At 42.1% G+C, this 27883-nt stretch overlaps 1 protein-coding gene across 1 annotated transcript; it reads right to left on the reverse strand.

Annotated features, from left to right (window-relative positions):
- Positions 1-16436: 16436 nt before the first annotated feature.
- On the reverse strand, positions 16437-27879 carry LOC122536530. Its single transcript, XM_043668963.1, has 4 exons — positions 27614-27879; positions 20489-20606; positions 19845-19953; positions 16437-17138 (listed from the first exon to the last, which is right to left on the reverse strand). The coding sequence occupies exons 3-4, from the start codon at positions 19905-19907 to the stop codon at positions 16704-16706; spliced, it is 498 nt and encodes a 165-aa protein (XP_043524898.1). The 5' UTR covers positions 19908-19953; positions 20489-20606; positions 27614-27879; the 3' UTR covers positions 16437-16703.
- Positions 27880-27883: the final 4 nt, after the last annotated feature.

Consider the following 27883-nt stretch of genomic DNA (forward strand, 5'->3'; position numbering starts at 1 on the left):
GAAACAAATATCAAGTAAGTCCTTTCATAGCACTAAACATTAAAAAATAGGATAAATCGATTAAAAGGAATTGCAACATTGACCCTCGACACGAGTAGATAAAACGATCAATCCCCGATTTTTCACAGAAATCTTATAGATGCATGTTGAGAGATTTGAATAACTTTCCACATCGAATGATGTATCGGACAAAAGCTCGTATTCTCCGTTGTAAACTCGCGCTATCGTTTCTCTAACGTAGAACGGGTTAATAAAAGAGTCCTTTGCTGGAAGAATGACGACTAAACTCAACTATAAATGCAACTATAAACTCAACTATAAATAAAAACGTTGTACAATCTCCTCGGCGTTACTACCCTTTCGTAGTCACATCGTCATCGTCGTTGATATACAGACGTGGACTTGACACCGTGTTTATACCGGAAGATTTCACTCGAGATCGCATCTTCCACACGCGGACACGAGGATCACAGTTTCTAACATAAGCGTAGGGTCGGCTTACATATTTGGGAGGCGGGGCGGTGGAATTGAATCCCCTCGAGAGGGGTAGATTGGTCGGATAACGATGGTGCGCAGCAGCAAGGGTAAAAAGAGGCGCAACCCCGGCGTCGATAGTCGTTCCTTTTTCATACACGTTCTTCCGAGGGCCACGTAGCCCAGGTGAAACTCGCATGGCCAGTATACGCGTCCTCCCTCTAGCTATCGACCGCCATTCATAATTCAGCCGAGTCGATCCTGAATGGAGGGCCGTATTATGAAGCGTCGCGCACACGCTGGCTACCTCGTCGCCGAATTAAAGCGGAGCTTCTATATATTTTATTCCGGCCGACACTTGGAAACGGCCGGCAACGCGGAAACACAAAGCGGAACCGAGGCCGAGAATCAGCGAAAGAATGACTGATTGTTGTCAACCAGTCAAGTAGATGGATATCCGAGGAGGATTCATTGTTGCACCCCGCGCGCCGTTTGTCCGAACAAACTGGCACAAGTTTTAATTTCGCTTTTGACCGTCGCCGTCGCGCGACTTGCGGGGAACGAGTGTTTAACGTTGGAAGGAAGTCGCTTGTTTTCGACACAGCGTATATTTCACGGGACGCGTATGTTTGAATACAAGCCCGGGCAAGTTTGGAAGTGTATGTTGGCACGCGGCTGGTTGGGACTTCCATTGTCTGCCGGGTATTGTTTTAACGATATTTATGATTTTGCGAGAAGTTGCGCGACGGTTGTTTAGAAGATTGGTGGTTAATGCGAAACGCGGTGAAAGTATGTGCGGCACCTCGTTAAATCTTGAAAGCCAAGACCTATGACCTAATATTAACTTTCAGACGTATTCTTTCAATTTATTCGATATTAATCACATACATGAAACACTGAACTAGACGAAACAAGAATGTCTAGAATAAACTACACGCTAGTATTTTTACAATAAATAATACTAGCCTACCTTATTAAGTATATACACGTTAAATATTTCGATCATTATTGCAAAACTTACAATTGCTTGTTTGCACGTAAAAGTGGAAACATTTTTATATAACACTGACGTGGAATACAAATTTTAATATGTTTTAATAATGTTACGAATTTTATGACGAATTTTACTACGTTGTAACGATGTTCTGTTACAAAGACTGAAGAAAGAAAATTTCGTGTCACTACATCACGAGGGATTCTCGGTAAATAAATAAAATAAATACACCAAGCATTCCCTAATCTCCGTTTAAACAGCGTAAGAAGGCAAATATTACGTAGGATGAGCCCCACACAAGCTCGCAATTGGGCTCACCTCAAGATAAACGTCATTAAATGACTCTCGATACCGCAAGCTTCGCGGGATCCTCCAGATGTACCAGCCGTAACGAGCACACTCTCGTCGTCGATTAAAACCGCATTCTAGCGCGCTCTATAGAAAATCGTCGTACCCGCGATTTTCGACCCAAAGGCGAACATCGTTAAAGCAACATTTCGCCGTTAACGCGGCGACGATCACCTTGTAAACCACGAACGTCTATAGACAGAAGGCAATCCAATCGCGAAGACGCCTCCTCGACAGGACAATCAGGCCCTCGAGCATCGTCCTGGAACGTTCCTCGGCCAAGTCAATCAAATCGACGCTAAAGCCAACGTTTAGCGTTGCATAACGTTTCACAACGTTCGCGCAAAATGGCTGTTTCGTTAGAGAGATGAAAGTGGTGAAAATAAAAATTCGATACATTAGCGTAGAAGAGTTACAAATTGGAAAAATGACAAGTGAAGATCACGACAAAAATATTTGGAGAATTTTTATGAAAGATTGATATTTCGAGTAAATAATGTACGCTACACATCGTAGACGTAGTATATTTCCAAAATATCGCCAAAGTCAAAATTCCGAAATTTTCATCAATCCCGATTACGATTTCTTGATCATTCGATTGAAATTTCACATCACACTTTGTCAATTTTCAATCAATCGACTCTGCAAATACGTTCGAAAATACGGAGAACAACGGAGTCTTCGAAGAACAAAGTATTTTTCCGATAGAGAAGAATACACGGTAGGGCGAATCCGATCAATTACGGGACGACATGTTTCAAGACTGAACGTAGATAAAAAGAGACAGTAGAATGTGTTCAGCTATAGAAATAGAAAACGCAACAGTAAAAAGCAGTAGAACAAATAGATTGGTTCGTTCCGATGAAAGTGTTGCGATAGTTTCGCTTACGGGACGTTCGATTATCGCGCTTTTTGTCACGTTAGCTACCAACGGGAACGGGATGATCTACAATTAACCCTGAAAATGATGAAAATCATTCCTATTGTTTTTTTTTTTTTTTCCTTTGCAAAATGACAGTCTATCTGAAGAGAGAACTGCGACGAAACATCAGTACGATCAAGCGAGTATGTTTGGCGAGATAAAGTTCTCTCTGGAGAAGCAGAGATATCTGCGTTTGCATCGAGACGTGCGACATTCGACGACGGTCAAGTCTGTTACATAAAAATGCAGGGCTCAACGAAGCCCCCCAGTCTCGTGGCGTTCGGATTTAAAAATTACGTTCGTCTGCTCTTTTCCGTCGTTTCCCCCCCGTTGCCTTATAAATGTCTTATCATCGACGGTCTTCGACGGCCACGTGACACGACCACGAAAGAGCCTTTGCCTTTTCTCCCGTTCCCAAAGCAAATTCCTGCGATAACAGTTAATCGTGAACGAACGACAATGAAACTGGAATTTTGTGTGAAAAATTTTTCCACCTGTCTCGAAGAGTAAATACTAGAAATATCTGCTATAGACGGAAGTTGGTTTCAAACTACACAGCACTAGTCAAAAATTCAATAAACGCGTTCGATTTCAGCCCGAAATAGAAAAGAAGAAATCGAGATCCATTTTGAAAAATTTCATCAAACAGTTTCGAACGTGTCCGAACGATTCGAAACGATGGACGAACGATATATGAACACGGATACGTTCTAAATCGGATAAAGTGGAAATTCTAGACAACAGAGGAGAACGTTATTTCGCAGCGAGTTCCCCCGTTCTCGAGGGATTTAAATTTGAAAAACTCGTCGAGCACGCTTGTCACGAAGCCCGAGCTGCAGCGAGAGAATAGTATTCTTTTAACTGAGAATGGTAAAGAAAGTGTACCCAATTAAGGGAGAAAACGGTCGGGACGTTTCAAGGGTTGCAAACTCTTTGGACCAACCTCGGACGGAAGTTCGCGCAAGCCTGTCTTCAAATTCTATAAATATGCGCTCGACACGTAAAAATAGACGCGGTGTATATATATATATATATATATATTTTTTTTTTTTAACAACTCGCGAAATGAATGGAAACCCGGTGAGAGCCCGGTCGGTCCTTCAGCGAGATTCTTTTAAACGATATCTTGGCCGAGAGTGCACGCGCACTCGAGTATACGTTTCAGAGTATAAATCGCGCGATGAACAAAGTCCTGCATTTAAGAAAAGAAAAAAAAAGAAAAAAAAAAAGAAGGAGAACAATTATTTGTCGTTGTGAAAAATTTCCACGCCGGTGTTTTCGTCATTTGCCGCACAGACGACAGATATTAGAATTATCGAACATTGTCGGATCGACGGTTAACCACTTGCGCTGGCAACTGACTGCGGACCATAACGAGTGACCAAATCGTATACAATAACACGCCGTATACAATAATATTTCTTTTTGAACTCATCGGTATGATACACACTGGATAGAAATTATTGAGAAGTAATAAATTTGTATTATTCGTTTTGCCTGGGTTATACTTAAATATACTTAAAACTGAGGAAATGTTACAATTTTGGGACAAAGAATCCGTGCGTGGCACGTCATCGGCTTTTGCATTCGCGATTTTTCTGACAGATTTGGTTAGAATATTTTCCTGATTACGAAATTCTTACGTAAGCTTGAAAAACGTTGATTACCAACGTTAGTTTTCAAAGGTGGCGTTAGACCCAGTTTGCTGATAGAGCACGGTACACAGAAGTGAATTGAAGGAAGCAGGTACAAAGAAATTTCTTTACCTTCGCCGCTTCAGATTTTTTTTTCGGGACTAACGAGAATCTCAATGTAAATAGCACGGGAGAAAAGACGGGCGAAAGTCGGCGGACAACTTGCTAAATAGAAAGTTGCCATTTCCCTGCGGGAGGAGAAGACTTTGGCACGTTAAAAATATCTCCACGCGATATACGCGTCCACTTGTTTCATCAAATTTCTTGCTGTCGTTGTCAGAAAAAGAGAGAATTATTCCGTTTGAACTTGATGTTTCGTTTCGTTACGAAGTCTACGCATAGATTTAAAGGAACGAGCTTGCCATTTTTAACAAACCGTGCGAAAATATCTGAAATTTGCATGTCTTGTTGCAATATTTCCTTACCACTTTTACACTTTATGAGTGTTTTTTTAAAATTGTGTTTCGCTTGTCTCGTTAAGAAAGAATCGATCGTAATTCATTTGTCATTTTGAACGAATCGTGGAATTATATTACAATTTGGAATAAAAAAGTGTAAGTATTCCAACGTTCGGCATATTGTTCAACACTCGAGGCACAACTTTCGATGAAAGTTTCACTTATTTTTGTCTAGACAACATTCGTTTTTAATATCACTGTGTTTAAAGTAATTTCGCTGGATATTTGCATCGATTACGACAAAGTAACGCGTTCCAGATGATTTTATTGGCCGCACCTCGCACACAGTGAAGTCGGTTCGCAATTTTCTCTAATCACGTCGTAATTCACGAGCGACGTTTTTATTAAACCGATCAGCCGCGTAGCAAGAACCCGAGAAAATTACGCGGAGTTGAATTTTCATTTACGAGCGACGAGGATATCGACCAAACGAAAAGTGGTGTCATTTACGAGAAAATATTTTTACTTCCTACTCAATACGGGTATTTCACCTAAACGTGTATGTAGATGTAGTTCGGAAAGTTTCCATTTTTTTTTAATGCACCGTGAACTTTGACAAGAAGGAAGTAACGGAAATAAAATAATTACGATCTAACGTTCAGAGGATATTTTACGTGAATACAAAATTTTTGAGAAATTTTTCATTTTCCTCTTACGTACGTACAAGAAAGTGAAGAAAGTCGAAAGATACGAAGGCAACGAAAATAACAAAAGAAAGTAAAAATAAAATAACAATTCTTCTTCTTTTCGACGTTTCTTTATCATTTCGACATTTGAAAATTGTGATTCGTATCAGATTCTTCTGTAATTCGAACGTTCAAAGACGTTGCAAGCTACTGTATTTATAACTGGATTTATAAAAGCAAATGCATCCAACAATTTTTACGTTAACTCGCGGAGAAAATAAAATGCAATCAATTCTCGCGGCGATTTCGATCAGGTCGTGGAAATCATTCCCGTGCACGCGCTGCCCGAAAGCGAATTAATCCACGTGGCTGACTTTATTAAACCTTTAAATCACGTTACGGCTCGGGCTAGCGTCCCGCTTTCTGAATTTTGCCCTATATAGCAAAAAGTTATTACGCCCTCCGTCGGCCAGGCGATGCTTCAATTAATGAGAAAAGTTCCCGGGCCCAAGGGGGTTCGTTCGGTTCGTCCGTCGATATTCTTTGCTCCCGTGAACGTCGGCTTCAACCAGTGCATAATCAAGTGTCTGGGCCCTAGCCAACGACAAAAACGACACCGGACTAGTTGTTTTCCTTCTGTCGGGCGAAGGCGCGTGGAAAACAGAACGAGAGTGGATAGCGAGAAATGAAAAGGAAAGAGACGCAAAACTAGCGACTAGAAGTATGCCGAGTTGAATATCGATTCATATTTGGTATAACTATGGTATAACTGGTATGTGGTATTTGACAAAAATTTATTTCGATTCTTCTTGATTGGACATTAGTAAAACGACAAGTAATTACACACGGACGTTTTGATATTTTATATCTGATTTTTGATGAGAATGTGGCTTGATTGGCAAAGTTGAGAATAGATTGAACTGTAATTTTTATTGTTACATCATCTGACAAATTCTTTGCCTTAAGTTTTCTGGCCTACTAAAAAGTACATTATCACGTGTTTCAAATTTAAATTAAATATTGTTAAACCACTTTTAACCCATGTTGCAAACAATCTTTTTAAAAAAGTCAGAAAATAATTGAAATTAGCTCGTGTTTTGTCGATTCCAGTTCCATCTCTAAACTGGAAAGTAAATAAGAAAAAAAAGAATAAGTACGCAAAGAACGCAAAGGGAAACAAATTCTTTCGAAATAACTCCACTTAAACGGTCGGCCAATATTCTCCAATTTTCTCAACAATCCAAGGGGGCGTTTGATCGCCGACGGTGCGAACGTTTCAACCCCTTCGACGCTACGCAACACGGCACATCACCGCAACGTCGTTCTTTTTTTCCTTTTTTTTTTTTTTTTTGTCCAGTGGGTCGATTATTTAATTTCCAATTGAATGCTCGTTCGCCGCGCTCGAGCAACGTTCGGCCCATCGGTTATCGTTCGTTCGCGGGCTCGTTTCACGACAGGTTTCAACGGGAAAACAAGAAGGGGGAACGAGGTGAAAAAAAACAAACAAGCGAGGAGGAAAGGCAAGAGAGACGAAAACTACGGAAGGAAGAAACGGGTCGGTGGCTTATTTCCGGTGGTATGCTCTTCAATTATCATCGGAGCAGGAGGAAGGAAGCTGGATGCACGTTCGGTCTGAAGCTGACGCTGACGGTGGCTTCACTCCGTGTAACCAGCGTCGTGTTACACCGCGATATAACCACGGTACACGGTACATGGATACGTATATAACGAGAGAGGGATGGCCTGCCTTGTTTAGTTAACCGAATATTTGCCCAATGATGCGCATGTCGTGATAAGCTGACGGGCGCACACAGACAGACAGACAGGCCACCGAGTCAACGTACATCCGGCGTCGGTGTACGTGTATCCATGTATTTTCCGCGCTCTCCTCGCCTCGTGACATCAATTTTCGAACGGCCGTGTGCGTGCGCGCCCGCGCTCCCGCCTCCGTGTACGTGTACACGCGGCCACACGGAGGCTTGCCATTCGCGCGTGTGTGCGAGTGTATGTCAAAGAAAGCCGAACGTGGGCCACACTGTGAAAAGGGGGATGAAAGGGTTAGAAGTTGGAGAAAGAAGAGGAAACTGAGGAGGCTGAGAGAGATGGGGAGAAATAAAATGGGAAGACCGAGGGATAGAGCGAGCGAGGAAACAGGTTGGAGAGAGAGAGAGAGAGAGAGAGAGAGAGAGAGACGCGAAGAGAAAGCGAGCGAGAAACGAGGATGAAAGAGCAACAACGAGAAGGAACGTCAAAAGAGAGCACGCATTGTGCTCGTGGAATCCCTCCCTCTCGGAGATATTCATTCACGTTTGATTACAGATGAGAGAACGATCTCATTGTGTTCGACTCGTTTTCTTCTTCTGTCGATCGGAACGATAGGACGGAATCGGGGAGGGAAAACCCGACGGAGACCGTGACGCAGGTCTTAGATGCAAATTAAGAGACTTAACCTTCTCTCTCCGAGTTCCCGCCGTTCGATGCCAGCCAGAGACACCTGGAGCTTTCACCTGGTGTTTTCAGGGAATCGCGGCGCGACGAAAAGCTTTCGAATCGGCGTCGTTGATAGAGAACAAGGTACGCTACCTGTGCTAGCGCGCACACAGGGTGAACAGTCGGAGCGAAGAAACGGGAGCACATGAATGAAGAGAGCGAAAGAAAGAGAGAGAGAGAGAGAGAGAAGGAGGAAGAATGAAAACGTAATATCCGGTCCACGCAGCATCCCTAACCGTCGCGACGATGCGATGAACGGAAAAAGAGCGGTGATGAGCTACCTAAGCCACCTGCCATCTTTGCCTGAGATGTGTGCGTTTGATCGGCGGAAGAGACCGTCGGGACCACGTACCTCCTCGATTTCATCCTGATCTCGTGCGCCAGCTTCGCCAATGCCTCGGACGCCGCCAGTCTTCCGGCTGGGTCTGCCCGTGCTCGCGCCACTTTTACCCTCTCGATCTCGATGGGCTGGCAGAAGAGTGACGACGACGACGACGACGACGACGACGACGACGACGACGACGTCGACAACGACGACAGATAGAGAGAAAGAGGGAGAGTTGGCGGTTTACGTGTGTGTATGCGTGTGTGTGTGACTGGGACAGAAACAGCGAGTAACAGAGAGACAGACAGGCAGAGACACAGAGAAACGAAGCGAGACAGCTTCGAGCGAGCGAGCGAGAGAGAAACAGAGCGACGGACACACACTGAAACGAAGGGATGTGTTCACTGTGGTAGAGAGACGTCCTCTCTCTCGTATGTACGGTTCCCGTTCGTCGGACGTCCGTCACGCCAGACACATCTCTCCCCCGGGTTCGACGGTCGTTCGACGTCTACTTTTCTCCTCGGGGACAACACTTCGCTGCTCGTGATCAGCGAACGAGATCTCAGACGAGACCAGCTCGAACGAGACGCGGCTGTCAGCACGTAGAGCGCACATTTGCGCTCGGCCGACCCGAGCTGGGCTTTACTACTACCGTCTGAGTCCGCTTCTTTCCCTCGGCCCGGGAGCCGAGGCGTCGATACCGCGACGACGCTTGCGCGCCACCCCCGATCCACCCTTTCCCACCCGGGCATTTTCACAGCGCATTGGCTCGGAGCCTGCCGGCGCGACGCTACGGCGCTCTGCACGAACCTCGTTTCGTCGTTTTCTCCTCGCGCGTCGTTCCCCAAACACCCCGAAAATCCAGTCGATTTTCCCCAAATTCTCGCGCCTCGCTTAAACCTCCTCCCTTTCCTCGATTTCCACCCATTCGCCCGCGTTGCTGCCGCTTTCTATTCTCTTTCTCCAATTATCGTTGACTCGTCGCGTTCTCGACACGCTCGACACGTGCTCCGTGCCGACCATGTCGGTCAAATGGTGCCGTTTCCGTCGTTACACGCCGAACCGGCGACTCGACGCTCTCTCTCGATCGTGACACACACACACACACACACACACACACACACACAGCCGTGTTTTGCCTGTTTCTGCCTCGTTCGTTTTGCTCACTTTACTCGCTGGACGACGAGATAGATGGAAAACGATGTCGAGGGTCGTTCAGTCGCGACAAACGGATATTTTGCCGAGAGATGTTTTCTGAGAAATATTTTTCGAGTTTTATGGGAAGAGAAGGGAGAGAGAGAGAGAGAGAAAGCAATAGACGGAAGATTGATCGCAACTGCGAAAAGTCGGGTGTCAAATCAAATTGATCGATAGAACGGAAGATCGTTACGTCATTCCAGCGAGTATATAGTCTTCTCTAGCAAGTTTAGGTCTCGAGTTAGAGGTATTAGTTTCCGTGAGAAACTACGATGTACAGTTTGGACAGTTACGTGGTCGAGTTATTGGGCACGGATGAAAATTTATGTCCCCCGTTTGGAGGACAGCTGTCCGCTCATGGGCGCAAAGTGATTAATACTTAGTTACGTTTCTCTGCATCAATAAGGCGTCGCCGAGAGCCCGATCCTGCAGTGTCTACAGATTAAAATCCTATTATGCAAATTATCCTTAATGCCTCGTCGTTTCCATTTGGCCCCGCTTCTCCGCATGCATTACATAGCCGCGATAGCGCTATCAGTGACGTAATGGGCACGATATCCATCAATTTTGTCACTGATTACCCTGGCCGATGCCTACGATGCAAACACGCGGGCCGATCGTTAAAATCGTCCCGCCTGTCGTGCAACAGATTTAACGTTATAATAACCCACGCGGATCAACGCGGATATGTCATTCCGTTGAGTAATCCACCGCGTATCCCCTGTGTGTACTTTAATTCCAATCCCCCGCTATTCTCGATCCCGACGGGCTGTGCAAGATTTAAATTGGCCGTTTCTCTAATCCATCATCGATATTGCATTGAAACGATGCGGGAGCGCTCGTTAATCATCGAGACGCGACGTGAAAGATCGGGCAGAAAGGCGAGGTAACGCGATTTTAATCAACGATTGCCGAAGCGGTGGACGATCTCGTGAGAGATCGAACGCGTGTGCATCGTTCTGACGATGACTGACGTCGTCGACGAGAGACGCTTTCGCGATGCTCGCCAAGCGGCCAATGTTTAATCGTCCCGGCAACGTCGAAAGGCGCGGTGCATGGAAACACGGCGACCTTTCCACTTGAACCCCGGCTCCCTTCGAGGCGTATTACGTGGCGCTCCATGACCCGTAAATAACCCTCCATTGACTCGCGTAGCATGATGATGATCGTATGGAGAACTCTCTATCCGGTACCATCCGAAGGATTTACTACTGCTGCAACTGCAGAACGCAACAGTATGCCATTTGCACGGCTCGAGCATCGTGCCTATCCGTAGATCGCGGCTTAGCGGCAGGAAATGGAACGATACGTCACGCGGAAAATTCCGAGCCCATCGGTCTGGATATTTTATTTTTCGCCGGCGACTTTCCGTCGTCGAATCGCGAGCCCGATGCTCGCAACGCTCGTTCGTTAACGAATACGCGCGTGGGTGGAGTGGAATCGACGTTGATTGACCTGAACTTGATTTAACAACTGCTCCGTTTACCGGTATTCGTCGAACCGAGCATTTTGTTAAACGTCACTGTCGTTACGTTGCAGCGAACGAATCATGGGATTTTTTCTTTTTTTCCTAGCAAGTTGCGCATTTGAATTCTCGAGAATTCTCCGTGATTCATATTTCTTGCGATATCGACTCGATTTGCTGGGGAAAAATGGGGGTTTGCAGCGAAGTTATACCGCTATTGATCGCTTTCGCGATTCCAATTTTTCCTCTCTCTCTTTCGCTTTTTTAACTCTCGGTAACGTGGATCATAACTAACGACTAAATTTACGACATTTACGGTCTTCGTAATGTTAATCAAAAATCAACGTGTCAATGTTAAGTAGTAACTGACTCTAAATTGCGATATCAATCAAGCGTTAAAACACGTATTATCTGTTCGTGTTCGTTCGAGCGGGAGACTCGCTATCGCCGGAGACACTCGCAGCCAGCAAAAGTGTCGCCCGAGAACGCAACTTCTCGCGTAAATTCAATTTTCACCCAGCCAGCCGGCTAGAGTATCTTTTAAACGGTCATTATGCAAATCTAATTGAAAATTCGACGCGCGAGACCGACCTCGGCGAAGGCTCCTCTCTCCGCTCATCGCCGGACATAAATAACCGATGCGAAACACGCGAGCGAGAGTCGATGATAAAGTGAAACCACTTTGTAAGATGCGCCTCGTCGAGATAACAGGAACGCGAGGAACGTGCACCCGCCTAGATATATGCTGATTCAATTATTTCTGTCGTGCAGCGAACCACCCAGGTAGATTGGGCAATTTTCTTCGACTTTTTCGTCGTACACTTGACACTCGTTACCCTGAATCATCTTGTTCATTACGTTTTTGTTTAACTGCTTTACGCGACTTTTTAAAATTATTCTCTTCTCTTTCAAAGGTAACACATTTATAATGTACGGCACGAATTTTAATACTTTACATTAAGTTTCGTGATTTTAAATGAATTTTAATATTTTCTTTTTAATTTTAATACGTCTTGTTAAATATTCTGTTTAATTACCGAGCGTGTAAAAAGACGGAAAAGGTCAAGGATTTTGTTGATTTAAAACAGAACACGGAGAGAAAATTCGGAAAATTAAATATACCTAGTATGGTATATTCATATTAAAATTCTAAAAATTTTCTTCCCACTACGAAGCAGCAAGAAGCTTGATTAGTTTTCCAATAACCATTTGAAATGATAAATTAACAGGTATAAAATTTATTTTCCAGCGATTCGATGTAAGAAATGATCGTTACAACTGAAATATCTCTTATAAATGATTCGTCAAATAGCCAAATTAAAAATTACGCTTCGTTCCATTTAACGTGTCCTCTCTATGCGGAAGAACAAACTACACCAGACTACAACCCCCTCAAAATCATCAAATCACTTTCTATCCGAGCCATCTTTTATAAAAACGCGTAGGTTATTAATGATTTGCATTTATAAATGAAAATTGGATACCCTATACGTTTATAAAAGACCGTGCACGCATCTCTATCGCTGCTATAATCGCATTACATGCGTCAGTCAAAGGGAAAGTGTATAGTGCCAGTTATATAAAACAAAGTGTTAAGAGGGAATTACTTTTCGATGAGTCAAAGTTATTTAGTCGATATATATATATACACACACATAAAGGGTATATCCATGACATGAAATTGACGATCGCGTAATTCAGTATAGGCAAGGTCTTGCCGGTGACCTTACCGAAGCCCCATCCCAGCGCGTCGTTCTATTCAAATCAGATAGAACCTCCTTTCATCCACTCACGTTAGACAGGCTGATTAAGTCTTCTCTCTCCGTGGTGCTATTTTCGTGCGCTCTTGATTAAAAAACAGGAAATTCACGTGCACGATCCGCGAGAAGCCGGCGGCGATGTTGCAATAAAGCTGGGCTCGTTCGCGCATCGAACAAAGATTCTAATCAACACCCTCTCCTCTGGAATCTAATTACATAATTCGGTTCCGTGACGGGGCGACGCCGAGGCTCGTTTGCAAAGGAACGTCATTTTCGTTGCAAGACCGCCGTCGACGACGGCGTCCAATGATCGATCACGACGGCCTTCGTCAATCTGTTTCGCGTATCTTCTTCATTTTTCTTTTTTTTTTTCTTTTTTTCTTTTCTTTTCCTCCGGTGAAAAATGCTCCCAGACGCTGGAAGAACTATTACCAAGGAAATAGATGGAAAATTAACTTTCTACCTTGGAGCAATTATTTAAGGTTGAATTACAGACATTTGAAGAGAATCGGAGATAGCTGATCAATCGGAGGATATTACGTTCGTATTTTCGTGCGTTTTCATCGCTGAGTATTTCATTTGAGGTATGCGATTGGAATTTTACTGGAAAATAGCACGATCGAAAGATATTCACTTTATAGATTTCGTGTGTTTTTATTCTTCTTTTCAAATCTCTTTGTTGGTGTAAAAGTAAAATTGCAAATGGCAAGGAATAAGTTGGCGCGTTGAATTATTATCTAAAGTTATGTTCAGCAGATTTCTCTATGTAAATTCACGAAATTGGGGAATACAATGAAAAGAACAGAAAGAACAGAACTTCATCACATTGCATTCTACGCAACTCTTTATTTTAACGCCTCTAATAAATGCACGAAAATTTGCCGTCTAATCCCCGGCAAACTCAGAAAATGCATCTACAAAACGATACAAAAGAAAAAAGAAAAGAAAAAACAATTCCATCCATTTAAATCCTCGGAAACACGATCCCAATTAAACTCCCCGAAATAGGAACGGACAAGCCGAAACAAAATCCGAACGGAGCAAACGAATTTCACGTATTTCGCCCAGGCGACTCGGCTGGAAGTTTCGCGCGGCATATCTAGGTCCGCGATGGTAACCTTACTCTCATTAAGCTAAAAGAAAAGTCTCTTCATAACGAACGATCCACCGGCCTAAGAACACGGCGCGCGCGCTCGGTGCATCTGCACCGTCGAATGGAACGCTTTAAATTCGTGTTATCGTTCTATTTTTGTAGCAGCCTCTATATACGTCCACTCTGCGGATGGCGCTATTGTCTACCCTCAGACACAGGTTCTATTTATAATTCCATCTCCGTCGATCGGCAGAGAGAACGTGGTTAAGGAGTCTTCGGTTCCACGGGGGATTCCTCCTTTCTCCACCCCCTTCCCCGCCCCTTCATCCCTCGAAAATCAGCAGAGACAGAGTGACAGCCAGGTGACGCGTTGCCCCAAAGCTGACGTAACGGGGCACTGAGTCATTAAATTTGGCACAGTTACCAGCTTCATTCTGAAACAGACGACGCGCGACGCGACGCGACGCGACTCGACGCGACGCACGGCGATACGTTCGCTCATTCTGAAACCGGCGGCCATTGTGCCGTTTAAATTGGCACATCTCTGATTAGAAACTTGCGGGGCCGTTTCATTGTTGCCTCTCCCGACTCTCCCTCGATGTATGTGTGCGTATGTGTGTGTATGTGTGTGTGTGCGTGTGTGGTAACTCACGTGCGACGAGACAACGGCCGAGCCGACCGCACGATTTAGAGGTAACTTTTCCGCGCAAATCTGATTAGGCTGCTCGAAGAAGGCTATTGCCCACTTTACGACGTCGACGTTTCTATCCTTTTGTTTTCTTTTTCTTTTTCTGTTTCTCCAAGTCCGTTTAAACGTTCATCCGATTCCACAGAGTTTTGTTTCCTTCTCCTTTTTTTTTTGGTCAAGCGATCGTTTTGTTCCTTCGACGATTGATTATCTTTAATTAGATCGTGGCTGGTCACTAAACTCCGTTTCGATGTTTCAGCGCGCGAGTTGAGAATCCAGATTCTTAAATCTCCCAGGATTTCTTACGTAAAATTGTTTCAAACTTCCGACATTTCATCTTTTCTCCGCTTCCGCGCGAAAGCAATATTTCCATTGCAGCAAATAAAAAGTATTCTCTGCCGCAACGTTCGACTAGCAATGAGACAAATGAGGGAAGGATCTTCATAGAAAGAAATCGATCGATTTACTTTTGAAAGTGAAATTCTCTTTCCCTCCTTGGGATCATATATCTTTCTAAAATCGTACATCTTTCGGATAAAACGTGTCGACGTTATCATCCTGAAATCACCGCGTGAAAGCTTCCTCGAACGAATTTCCTTTCTCGCGTCGAAATCAAATTTCGCTCGGACAGAGCGCTTACTATCGGAAATCATTTCGCGACAAACGCGAACCTCCCCCTATATTGCTCTCAGACGGCGCGAGCACAGAATCTATATACCGTGGAACGACCTAGAACGGTCAGTCAACGAACGGTTGCGCAAGATGCAAACGATATCGCGAGATAGCAGGGGATATCCTTCGTCGTCGAAACGCACCGAACGTTTATTGATCTTCTCCTCTCCGCGAGAGGGACCACGAGTCCGAAACAACTCGCTCGCGGTCGTCGTGGATCTTGGATACAATGGTGACCCCGGCGAAGGTCTCTGTCAAACGACCTCGACGCTCGAAACTGTGCCGAGGACATCAGGAAGAAGCAGGAAGACTAATAGTTGCGCCCTTTGCTCAAGTTCTTTGACGTGACTCGAAATCGAACGCACTATAGTTCTGTGATCAACGTTGCCCGGTGAAATTTTAATTAGAGGAAACGTCAGCAAGAAAGGGGATGATTCTCCTTTGAGCTACGAAAAGTCGATTTTTTACACTGGCTATTGATTTGATTCGACGAGTTTCTCGGCTTGAAACTGATACGTAGAGTGACGGTGGATAGAAAGAACAAAGCACTCTGTTGCATTAAATTTAATTATTTCTCAAATAATAAAAAGCTTGAGAAACGTAAATCCAGGATTTTTAATTTTATAGGGAAATCTATTTTATGACGAGATTAATTGAATTTGTGAGTAACAATTTCTATCTTTATCTATATGAATAAATAAACTCTAAATTATTCCATTTTCGTGGTAAAATGTTAGAAATAGAACTTTTCATTTTAAATGCATCTAGTATAGAATATTATATGGATTTGAACTTGTGTAAATTTTCATTTCCGATATATAAATAAATATATATCGATGGTGATTGTAATCAAGTTCTCCCAACGACAAGATTTCAATGTATAAATAAATAAAATGCAAGAACGTAATTCGACGCGCACCTTCGGCGAAAGCTTACCTTCCCGGCCAACTTGGTTTAACTTGCCTCTGACCTACTTCGCATTTGTTCTTTCCCAGGAATGAAGTGCGCCTTTGTCTTCCTGTCAAACTCGGCGCGAAACTTTTCAACCCATTAAAAATCACGACTTGAAAAACTCGTTCGGAGGAAGAAGCCAACACGTCGGTTAAGTTAAGAAAACCTAGCCTCGTTTTAATCTCCGCGAGAAAGAAAAACTGCGGCTCGCTTCACGCCAGACCAAAGCCGTGCCTTTCCCTTCAATTTCACTTCGACCGAATCGAACGAATGCTCCAAACTCACTCCGCGAAGATCTCGACGATCTCGTGGAAATAGCTCTCGTCGAAATAGACGAAGAAAAGACAGAAAACGGTGCCCGTTTGACAAAATGTTTGACTTTATGACAACAAATTCGAGATACGCACAGTGGTACATGCACACGTGTTCGCTTTCCGAGTTGAAACCAGTCGCGATTAATGGCGGGAACGGGGCACTGAACGGGACACAAAAGCGAGAGCCGTCGGGTGTTGAACAATCGGAGAGAGAACGGGGTGGGTCGCCGCTTCAATGGTTTCCCTGGCCGTTGGTCATCGGCGTGGCAACTTTGTTCGGGTATTTCCCGTATATTTTGCCGCTTCTCGTCACTTTGTAATGAATTTGTTGGCTCTGGATCGTGAATGTCGAGCTGGTCACGTGCGGCCCGTCGCCGGTGCACAGCCGTTTCACTTTCGTTCTGACGCCCGTGTGCCTGTGTTTCCGCTGCAGCAACGAATTTTCCGGTCTCAGCCGTTGTTTCGTCAGCGTCGCCGTGGACGAGGCTTTCGAGGATGTCTGCGGCAAAAGATTGCGCCTCTTCAGCAATCTCAACGGCGACGCGGCCAGAATCGCTTTGACGACGCTTCTTCGGCAACGCCAGAGGACCAACGCTGTGGCGAACCAGGCGAACCAGGGGCCGGCTCTCGGTGCCGGGGCTGGCTCTCTCGACCAGAGAAATAACATCTGGAAAGTGACAGATGTGTGTCAGTATGGCGTGAGTAAATGACGTTGTTACTGTCTAAAAGTTTAGTAGTCAGACTCTGTTCGTTGAACTTGTTGTCACGTGTTTCTTCGTTTTAATTAATCGATCGTACTTATTAACACATACTTGTTTGATTAGTACACTCATCAGCCATAAGTTTGGCCCTGTGCGTGAGATACTTTGTACAGGGTGGCAAGAAACATTTGTCCGTGGTTATCGTAAATGAATTCTATATTTTCAATTTTATATTTGATAGAAATACGCGAGAACCTGTCGCAAAATGCACTTTGACATTGAATTTTAAGATCAAAATTTGTTTTGCATGGTATTCATCGCGTAGGTGAAACTTTTCCAAGGAACCATAGATCGTAACCTATTAATTCTCTTGAGAAATGGCAAAAAAGTTTCTTAATCATTTAACAGTGCGGACGCGTACGTGCTAACAGCGACTTTATGGTTAAGGTAATGTTTGTATTTCGAATAATATTAACTGTTACCTTTATCATTTGATTATTTAGGCTCGCATGATGCTACAACTATGATAAATCAAATATTGAAATCTAATACGAAAATTAGATAGACATCCATGTGTCCAGAATCATAAACTCGCTGTTAGGACGCACGCGTCCGCAATGTTAAATGATTAAGAAATTGTTTTGCTATTTTTCAAGAGAACTAATAAGGAAAAGTTTTACCTTCGTGATAAATAGAATACAATACGAAAAAAAAAATTTAATCTTGAAATTCAATCAAATTTGCGACAAATTCTTTACATGTATTTCCATCAAATCGAAGAATTCATCTATAATAACTACGGGCAAAGTTTTCCTTTCCACCCTGTATATAGCAATTACAAATATCAAAAATGTTGCAGATATGTTTGTAATACTATAAATCAATGCAGCATTCGTCTCTCTCTCTGCATAATAATAGAAAATAACAGAACAATAGAACTAATAGAAGACTAACATAAATCATAACTTCTTTTTAACTATTAAACCAACTAAACCAACAAGTATGAGATGCAAAAAGTGTACCCAAAGGCTGTATCCTTTTTGAAAAGTCCAACAATAACATAAAATTAAAAACAATATCAGGGATTAAAAAATTGTTTCCTTGCCCTTCGTATCCGTAAATCCTCGATTGTAAGATTTTAAACGATCCACATTCAAACAGTTTTCGTTGCTCGATCTAACGGTAGAACGTGCTGTCCCAATCAATGCTTGTTAATCCGCAGAAGTGGCACTTTCATTCCACGCAATCGATATCGGTCTCGCTTGGATCAACTTCATTAACCCTGTCAAACTTTTCCAATTTTCTCGAACCGGGCGCGACCAGATGGAAAATCCGCGGGCGAAGGTGCCGCGAATTACGCTCGAAGTCCAGGGTTTCTCTCTCCGCGGCGAGAAAAAATCATTTGCCAATTAAGAAGCAGGATTCGGGTCGCGCGCGTGGGCGTTGCACAGCGTTAATTGAACTCGCGGGTTTATTCGAGCGGTAACGAGGCGGGAGCGGAACGACACGGCGGTGAACGCTATGGGAAACATTTGTCGCTGACGGCTCGCGATTTTTCGTTAATCAAATCGCCGGCGCAGCCAGCAGCCTGGCTGTGCAGTAATTAGCGAATGAGTTGCAGTCGCCGAAAGCGAGCGCAAAACGTGTCCGCCTACCTAACGACGTTTCCGCGGACTGAATACCGTTGAGACAGCCTCCAGGAAATTTTAACGAGTTTCCATTCGATTCGTTTCGGTTATTGTTCATGCGACCAGAGCTCGACCGATAATTCGACGTTTGACGCACGTGTCCAGCGTGATATTTTTTAGACTGAGAGGAAAGCTGTCATTTGTCTTTCTTTCTTTCATTTGTTTCCTGGAATCACTGCGTTCCACAGAATTTTGAGAATATAGAAAGGTGTCGCTTCGACTTCGAATAAATATCTACCGGTATTTTTTACGGTGTTAACTTGTAATTTAACAAGGAGAAGTTGACGAGAAATTTAATCCAATTTAATAATTAAACATCCCTCACTGTGTCAATTTAATAATTAAAAAAATATATATATACACATAGCAAATAACGTACAATTTCTGAAAATTTGTCCAAAAATGGGGCAAATTTAATCTACGATTAAAGACAGTCGTATCTACTTTTTGAACGTCGCAGAATTGAGATGAAAAAAAAGAGAAGAGAAAAAAAAAGAGAAATAAGCATCAACGCTCTCCGTTCTCCTTATACTCTGACCATTCTCACATCCTCTGAAATGCAACCTCCTGACCGAGATGAAACTAAGAAGAAGGGAAGAAAACTGTCTGAGGGTGAGTCAGGGTTACGAGAGAAGAGAGAAGAAGTGGGGAAGATCGATTTCGTGACCGTCGTGCTTTCTTCAAGGCTGTCCACCGTTAAATCCGCGATAATTCGTTTAGAGAGGGAACCTAGGTATAGATTCGCGCGGTTTTAGATTTGTATGGCTCCCCGAATGGCGTGAACATCGTCGTTCTCAGTAGACTCTCGCGTTATGTTCGCAACTGCTGTTTCCCTTTTCCTTCTGGACACACATTCATACACACACACACACACACACACACACACACACACACACATACGCGGTTGACCCATTTGGCAAAGAGCACCGCCACGGAGAATTCCGCATTAGCCAGCCGCCGCGCGTTTTTACCGTTAAAACTGACCTTATAGATCCAGTCGCTGGCGCGCTGCCTGAAACTTAGGGGTCGATCGACTGGCCGAAACATAGAATGGCCGTGAACGGTGACTTAGTCCGAACGGTAGTTGAACCTGCTGCAGAAAGAACTCGTTGTGCGAGTTAGAACGATTAAATGAACGTGAACGTAACGATGAGTTATCGCGGATGAAATGGCCGTGTTCTTGACACGCTTATTATTACTTGAAAATGACATCGATCAAATTTTCAGGCTCGTCAGAATCGGTACGTTTTGAACGTCACAAGACAATTTTGTATTTGTGATGATATTCAATCGACATTTAGTTGAATAAATCATTAATTAGGCGTCTTGAAAATATAATTTAACAATATTTTCAGTCACTCGAATCTGCGTTTATGAAATCGGCCATTACACGATATATACATGTTTGAAACATGCATACACTGCCTCATGGAAATATTTTTGTTTATTTAATCAATAATTTTACACTGTATCTGAATTTTATCGAAAATAAAAATTCAAGTAAATTTGCGTGTATATCATTAATGTTTGATAACGAAAACAAGAAAACAGTAAATGAAATGAAATGGATAAAATATAACAAGTATAAAATAAAATTATTAAAAATAAATGTAGGTTAATTCGCTCACCTTATATATAGATATCCTTTGCAAACGATCGCAGCAGTTACAACATCTCTTCCTGATTACTATAATTTTACAGTTTACGTACCGTGAAACTTGTAAATCTACAAAGACGAGGTTCGATCTAATGAAAGACGAGAAACTCTGATCAATCTCTCAAAAAAAAAAAAAAAAAAGAAAAAAAGACGGCAACGATAATGTAGAACAAGCAACAAAAGAACTTTACCAGGGACAAACAGGCTATCTGATCAAAGAAAAGCTACTATCGTGATCGCAACAAGTATCGATCCCCGTTAAAAAACCTCCGAAACAAATACGCAGATGGTAGGGTCCACACTGGAAAAACTAGATCGATTTCCTGACCTGCAAAAACTCAATTCCAAGCGGGGCAAAACAGACCGGAAGAAACTTCGTTCCACGCTTGAACGATGCAAACGGAATACGCGATGAGAAAGATAATTTACCGAAGCAAAAGAAAAGCGTTATTCGAGGGTTTCGAGGAAAGAATTTTTAGAAGGAAGCTCTTCAACTGACACAAGACGGTCGTAGTCGTATTGTCCACGAAAATGAAAATTTTCTTTCTTACGAGGCTAATGAGATTGATGAGGTCTTTTCTACACTGTTATTCATTACCGTGAATTCATTTTATGTGAATTACACTGCGGACTTTTATGCATTTATGAGAAATTTGACAGTGCTAAAAAATACCAAGTATTTTACCAAAATGTCTGTCATAATGTTTGAAACAGGCGAAAGAAAGAAATGTAAGTCCTACTTTTTTTAATTATTTTCACAGGAATATGAAATTGCAGTCTAGTTCTTATCTTGTTTCTTTACTGCACGAACCCTAAATTTCGTTTAATGCCAAACGAGAATACTTCTAAAAAGGACAACAGTATTACAGTCATCGTAACGTTGGAAACTAAACTCGAACGACGATTTATTTTTTAATTCAAATATCGCTCTTAATGCCCATAAATGGAAATCCAACCACAACAGAGTACAGTATGCTGCTACAGTATCAAAGTTTCTCAGAAACTCAAGTTAAGAAACTAAAATAAGATCACTGGTAACATAATCTTGACAATTGTACACTGCTTACAAAAATTAGGGGATGTTTCAAAATGAATATGAAGAAGCATTTGATTTTTTTTCTTATTAAACAAGAACAACTTTCTTTAACTTATTTTCTTTTCTAACGCGTTCTCTTATTCAATTAAAAAAAAAAAATCAAATGCATCTTTTTTTTCATCGCTTCGTATCCCCTAATTTTTGTAAGCAGCGTAGTATCGTTGCAAAGTTACAACCAGCGGTGTATAGTCTTTTGCAGATAATTGGCGAAATCGCGCGGCGTTCAGCGTCGACGGATTACAAGGAGGCACGGCTTCCGCGGATCAAAGGCTGAAAGTGGCCTGCCATTTACGACAGGAAAGTTGCCCGGTCGATAAAAATTGATAACACGGGCCCGGCGAAACGCGAGCCAGAAACTCTCAGCTGTTATAGTCAACTAGATAAGAACAAAGAGCCGTCGTTGCGAAAGGAAAAGGAGGTACGTTAATGGCCTTTCCAACCGGCGGAACTTGACAAATAGTGGTCGACGGCGATGAAAGAGCGGCTGCGTTTCGTTACGTGGCCAACGTAACGAGTTCGCTCTTTCAGAATGGGGAAAAAAGAGCCGACCTATAAAGAACCGTGGCGATGCGGAGGACAGCTCGAATCTGGAGGGGAGTTTTCGCGACTACTTTAACTGCCTACGCGAGCCAAATGATATATCGGGTGTCCTGAACAGTCGTGAGAGGACGTCTCGACGAATGGAAAAGAGGAAAAATTTGAGAAACACGAGAGATGACTTCACATCTCGCCAGGACGCGAAATAAGGGGAGAAGGGTGAACAGGGCTGCGGATGACAGGTCGAATCGGAGGTATGGGAGTGTCGAATGCGTTAAAATATATTACGCTTGGCGTTGGGAACGAAACTCGCTGAAACAGGAGAATAAATTTTACTTGATCATCGTGAATATAGGTGTACGCCTATACACCGTGCGATGGATAAATGAAATTGGAATTTTTGCAATTACGGCTAACATGCGAGTTAACAGAGCGTGTGCAACTGAAATTATTAATGCGTGAAATTAGAGTTGTTTTTTTTTTTTTGTAATTAGCAGTATGCACGTAGGTACAATGTCGTTCGCGAGTATGTTGGGTCTTGGTGGTTTTATGCGAAATGCAATAATTAATCTAAAGCGTTGCAGAGAGGATTAATCGATTGGATATTTATACATTCTATATAAATACAAGTATTGATGTGTAGCAATAAAGCGAAATTGTTATATACATGGTAACTACTGTAAAAGCACGAGGCAAAATTTTGTAAAACTAAAATTATTTGGAAGAATTCCGATTATTAAATTATATTAATTACACGTTACATCTTAGAATTTTTGTTAAATTTTCGTAACACCTGATGAAAAATTTCAAGTGAATTGAATAGAAAAATTCAGGAAGTTCGTTCAAAATCTGTACATGTTCAAATTAAATAACAAATAATTGGTCAAAATAGTAATTAAAAGATTTTACACTAAACTGACCAAATTATTATTATAGTGTTAACGTTTCAAACGTATTAATATAATAGCATAACATATAAAAATTTTCAAGTTTATTTAAATCTTCATTTCGTAGCGCAATATTTGTGAACGAGAATGTACCTACATTTACTTTCAAATAAGAGTAAATGAAACGAAAACGTCGAGGTCCAAGGATAAATTAATGTGTTTAACGCGGAGAAATTAAAGATGCGAAGGCTGGAAAACGAAGATTAAATTCCAACACCGGGCATTAATTTATTAAATGTGCCGTGGTTAATTGAAAATAAACGTGAATGGTGCACGACCGTGAACGAGAAAGAGAATAAATGGCCCGACGAAATGAGAGAGAATTGAGAAACAAAGAACGCGGAGGGCGACTGAAAGATTACGTACTCTGTTCAGTTTCGTGTTCAATCGTGTGTAAAGCATGTACTGATTAACTGGAAACGACTGCAGATGAAACGGAGGCAACGAGAAAAATTCGCGTGTAATAATGTGTAATTGAGTGACGAAATTTAAGCGTGGAGGAACATCCGGCGATTTTTCTGACTTTCTCGAGTTAAACGTTCTGTGTGTACATAGTTCATTCACAAAGATACATTTTTTTAACTAAATCCATATAATTAATATATCGGCGTAGTTTGTCGACATGAATTTAAAAATCAATGAGAAGGTTCACGCATCAAGTTAGATATTTTTTTATCTAATTATTCGAATTGAACGTACTTCTTGGAAAAGAAAAAAATCTGTAAAAAGTTTGTATTTATTTTACAAACACAAAAGAGAATTAAATTCTTCGAGAATCATTATACCGACGTCAAAAATCCAGAACTGAAACTTTCGACGTAACTCATTACCTTATCATTCATTTCGTTCCTTCTTCGAGATACCTCCTCGAGTATTAATACTTCTCGTTATCCCAAGAAACATTAACAATAGCCTTGATCTCTCGCGAAAAACACGCGACGCAAGAACGATTAAGAAAAATGCTGCGAACTGAATACCCACGGAACGGCAATAATTCAAGAAAACTACAAACAAGAGACTTTCGTTTCGTTTCGTTTCGTTTCCTTTCTGGAAAGCGCAGGGAACTCCGGCGTTCCTTCCACTTTAATTCGAAGCACCGTCCACGAACGAGGTAGCGAGACCGAGTAGCCATAAACCGCAAAAATCGCAGTTGAGAACCAAGCGTCCCTGGCAAATTCAATTTCTCGAGTGCTCGTAAAACTCTCCGATCCCTTCCCGCGTCTTCTTCCTTCGAGAGCACTGGCTTTCGTTGTTCGACAAGGGACTATCGTTGACGACATCTGTCCTAGAATCACCGCCGTTGGAACACGGAAGGAAAAGAAAGAGAGAAGAAAAAACAAAGGAGGAAGGAGCGATTGCGATGACAGATCTCAAAGAAGGTGGACACCTACGACCTTCTCTCCCGCCGTCGAAGGGTGAAGAAGATTTGATATCGTGTCGGAGGGGAACGCTGAAAATACGGGGAGGTCAAGTAGCAGCCGAAGAGATACATTCGAGATAAAGGCGGCGATGTCGAGGCGACCGTGACACGGTGAGACACGTCTCGATAAGGACGGCGGAGAAAAATACGGCGGGGCTGGTAAATTGCGAAGCGAAACGTCTCGAGGCTTCCTTGATCGGCTGATATATCGCGACGACATGGCCGCAACGACGTGACTTGGACGCGAGAGGCACGGCGCGGCGATCCTCTCCGAGAGCCGCCTCGAGGGGAACACCTTAAATGGTGCACGCTCGCCTCTTTCACTCCCTTTTGCCTCGTTTCCACACGCGGAACGCCGATTAATCGGCAATAAATAACGCGCATAAAGGGCATTATCTTATTAAGATACATCAGCGTCCGGTGTTTTCCATTATCGCGCCGGCTTTCAACGTTGCCGACTCTTTGGAAACTGGAGACCTAGAAAGGGGTTCTGCTCGGGCACCGACTTTCTTCCACGCACACCACGTGTTACGATATCGTGCGTTGACGCACGATTCTGTGAGTTTGATAATACGAACAGGATCGTTGAGATTACTCGTATGTACTCTTGGCTGATATTGTTTATGTTGAATCAAAAGGATTGAGAGCTTGAGAGTGGAAAGTATGGGATATCATAAGAGGGTGGTTGCAATGGGGTGTTCCTGGTGAAATATTTAGTAATGGTGTTTGAACATTTATCGAGATATTTGGCTGTAGAAAGCTGGATAAGAAAGATCGATTCAAGTTTACGTTACTAGAGATTCATTTTTAGCAGTATATGCCTGGAAATTACACGTGGTTATTGATAATAGATAAAAATTCTAGATTATAGGCAAAATATAAAAATAATCATTCATCTTTCTACCGAAACACTATCCACAGTTTTTATCTTCCGAAACATCCAAATAATACATAAACTACAAAACTATGTTGTTCATATGTACCTGTCATACCGAATAGAATAAATTACATCTGTACAGCTTTACATTTTTATAAATTGAAAAGACGGAATTCAGGTAGGAGTCACTTTATCTACTCGTTCGGAAATTTACCTCCAGCTCTTTTACAACGGTGACATAAATCAAGTATCGAATAAAATAAAATACGATAGAGTAAATGATGAAAGTAGTTTCAGAAACGTATATGATTTTTACAATTAAATTTTATGTGGACGTCGTTGCATTGTGAGCAAGCAGGCAAACATATCGACGATTTGTTCCTGACGTTGGGAGTGGTTTTTTTTTTTTTCTTTTTTCTATGAACGAACCCTTGGTTTCATCATATTCCTGATAGTGACATGCACGTCCGTAAAGTAACTTTACTACGTATCCGCTTAAATATTTCGAACCAAGGCCAGTGCTCGATCAAAGCTGTAAAACTGTGTCACGGATGTGCCTTGGTAGCTCAAGCGTTTTCGCTCTTTTTTTTCATCTCCATTTCGAAACTTTCTACCCAGGGGTATGACTTTCACGTTCCCTAGGAAACGAGTGACGCACAAATTTTGGTTATTCCTGATTCCCTTCGGGTGTACTTTCACCTCGTTACGTTTATCGTTAATCTTTATTTTGCACAGCTGTTCGGACTTTGGAAAATTTTTCAAGTGTACAATGTTCGTACACTCTGTTAGGTTGGAAACTGATAATAATAGGCAAAGGATAATAATAAAACGTTCAAATTAAGATGTGCGACGAGACGAACAAATGATAGTAGGTACCTATTTCAATTGAAAGGATGAATCAAATAGTCTTCGTAAATGAATTACAATTCTATTAGCTATGATATGAAATTTTTTATGAAAGTATTATCGATGATATAGTAACAAATTATCTAACTGATTAGAAAGAATATTATATCAACCTTATACTTTCCGAGATTTTCAATATCTACTAAATATCTAATGACAAAGTCTTCTTTTACATGAAAATCTATGATTTTTACCTATGTCTTATATAACTCTGCAAATCTTTTTGCAAAAAATCTAAATTTTTCGTAACGTCGGATAGAAAGACGTTAGACCATGTATGGGCATTAGATTCTCATTGAACTGTTGGACAACCACTATTATCCTTGAACTCTGGAGAAAGTCGAATGACCAGAGATACTATATAAATAAAACTTTACTCATATAATAAATATTATAACACTATAAAAAAATATAAAAGAAATATTATATATTACTTGCAACGAGAAAGAGATAAGAAAAATTTCCGAAGTATGCTCTTAAACTTTCCCTAATTAATCAACCAAAAACATAATGGAATCATTCAGCCCCTAATCTTTACACCTGAAACTGCAATTTCTTAATACACAATCAAAAGTACACTACACGTATATGAGAAATCTCTATTCAAAGAGCATGTGGTTCGCCATCATTCTAGAAATTTAATACATAATCAAAAGAATATACTACGTATGAGAAATCTCTATTGAAAGAGCATGTGATTCACCATCATATTAGAGACTTAATACGTAATCGAAAGAATACTATGTACGAGAAATCTCTATTGAAAGAGCACGTGGTTCACCATCGTGTTAGAAACTGTGGCCATTTCTTAATAATCAAAAGTACCAACTGCATACATATGAGAAATTTCTATTCAAAAAGCATGTGATTCACTATCATATTAGAAACTTAATACGTAATCAAAAGAATACTATGTACGAGAAATCTCTATTGAAAGAGCACGTGGTTCACCATCGTGTTAGAAACTGTGGCCATTTCTTAATAATCAAAAATACCAACTGCATACATATGAGAAATTTCTATTCAAAAAGCATGTGATTCACTATCATATTAGAAACTTAATACGTAATCAAAAGAATACTATGTACGAGAAATCTCTATTGAAAGAGCATGTGGTTCACCATCGTGTTAGAAACTGTGGCCATTTCTTAATAATTAAAACACACATATGAGAAATCTCTATTCAGAGAACATGTGGCTTAACACTATATAAATGATATAATAGTGATAATAATTTACGAATCTAAATTACCCAAGCATCCGAAAAATCCACGTCTAGCTGACTAGAAGATCCGAAAGATAAAAACGTATACCTCCTTGACGTGTCTCGACTCAGTCCAAACTTTCCACCTGGTCTCCCTTCTGGATCTCCACCGCGGAATCTCTTGTCCACTGCCGACGCAGTGGATGTCGTGCACGGCCGTGGCTCTCGTGGCGGTGAAATCGCGCGGCGACAGATCCAGCTGGGGATCTTCGTGCGGCGTTTTCTAACCAAGCAGCAGCCCGCGGGACACGTCACTCTCGCAGATGGAGACACGTCCGGCAGCCGACCGGCGAATTTTCATATCCTTCGACTCGTGAAT

This window comes from Frieseomelitta varia, unplaced genomic scaffold, assembly GCF_011392965.1.
Source record: "Frieseomelitta varia isolate USP_RPSP 00005682 unplaced genomic scaffold, Fvar_1.2 scaffold_845, whole genome shotgun sequence".
Taxonomy (NCBI): domain Eukaryota; kingdom Metazoa; phylum Arthropoda; class Insecta; order Hymenoptera; family Apidae; genus Frieseomelitta; species Frieseomelitta varia.

Coding starts and splice junctions, on each gene's coding strand:
- LOC122536530 (XM_043668963.1), bottom strand. CDS start 19,907: ATGTTTCGGCCAGTCGATCGACCCCTAAGTTTCAGGCAGCGCGCCAGC. Junction 17,139..19,844: donor CCAGCGACTGGATCTATAAG/GTCAGTTTTAAC, acceptor GTCACTTTCCAG/ATGTTATTTCTCTGGTCGAG.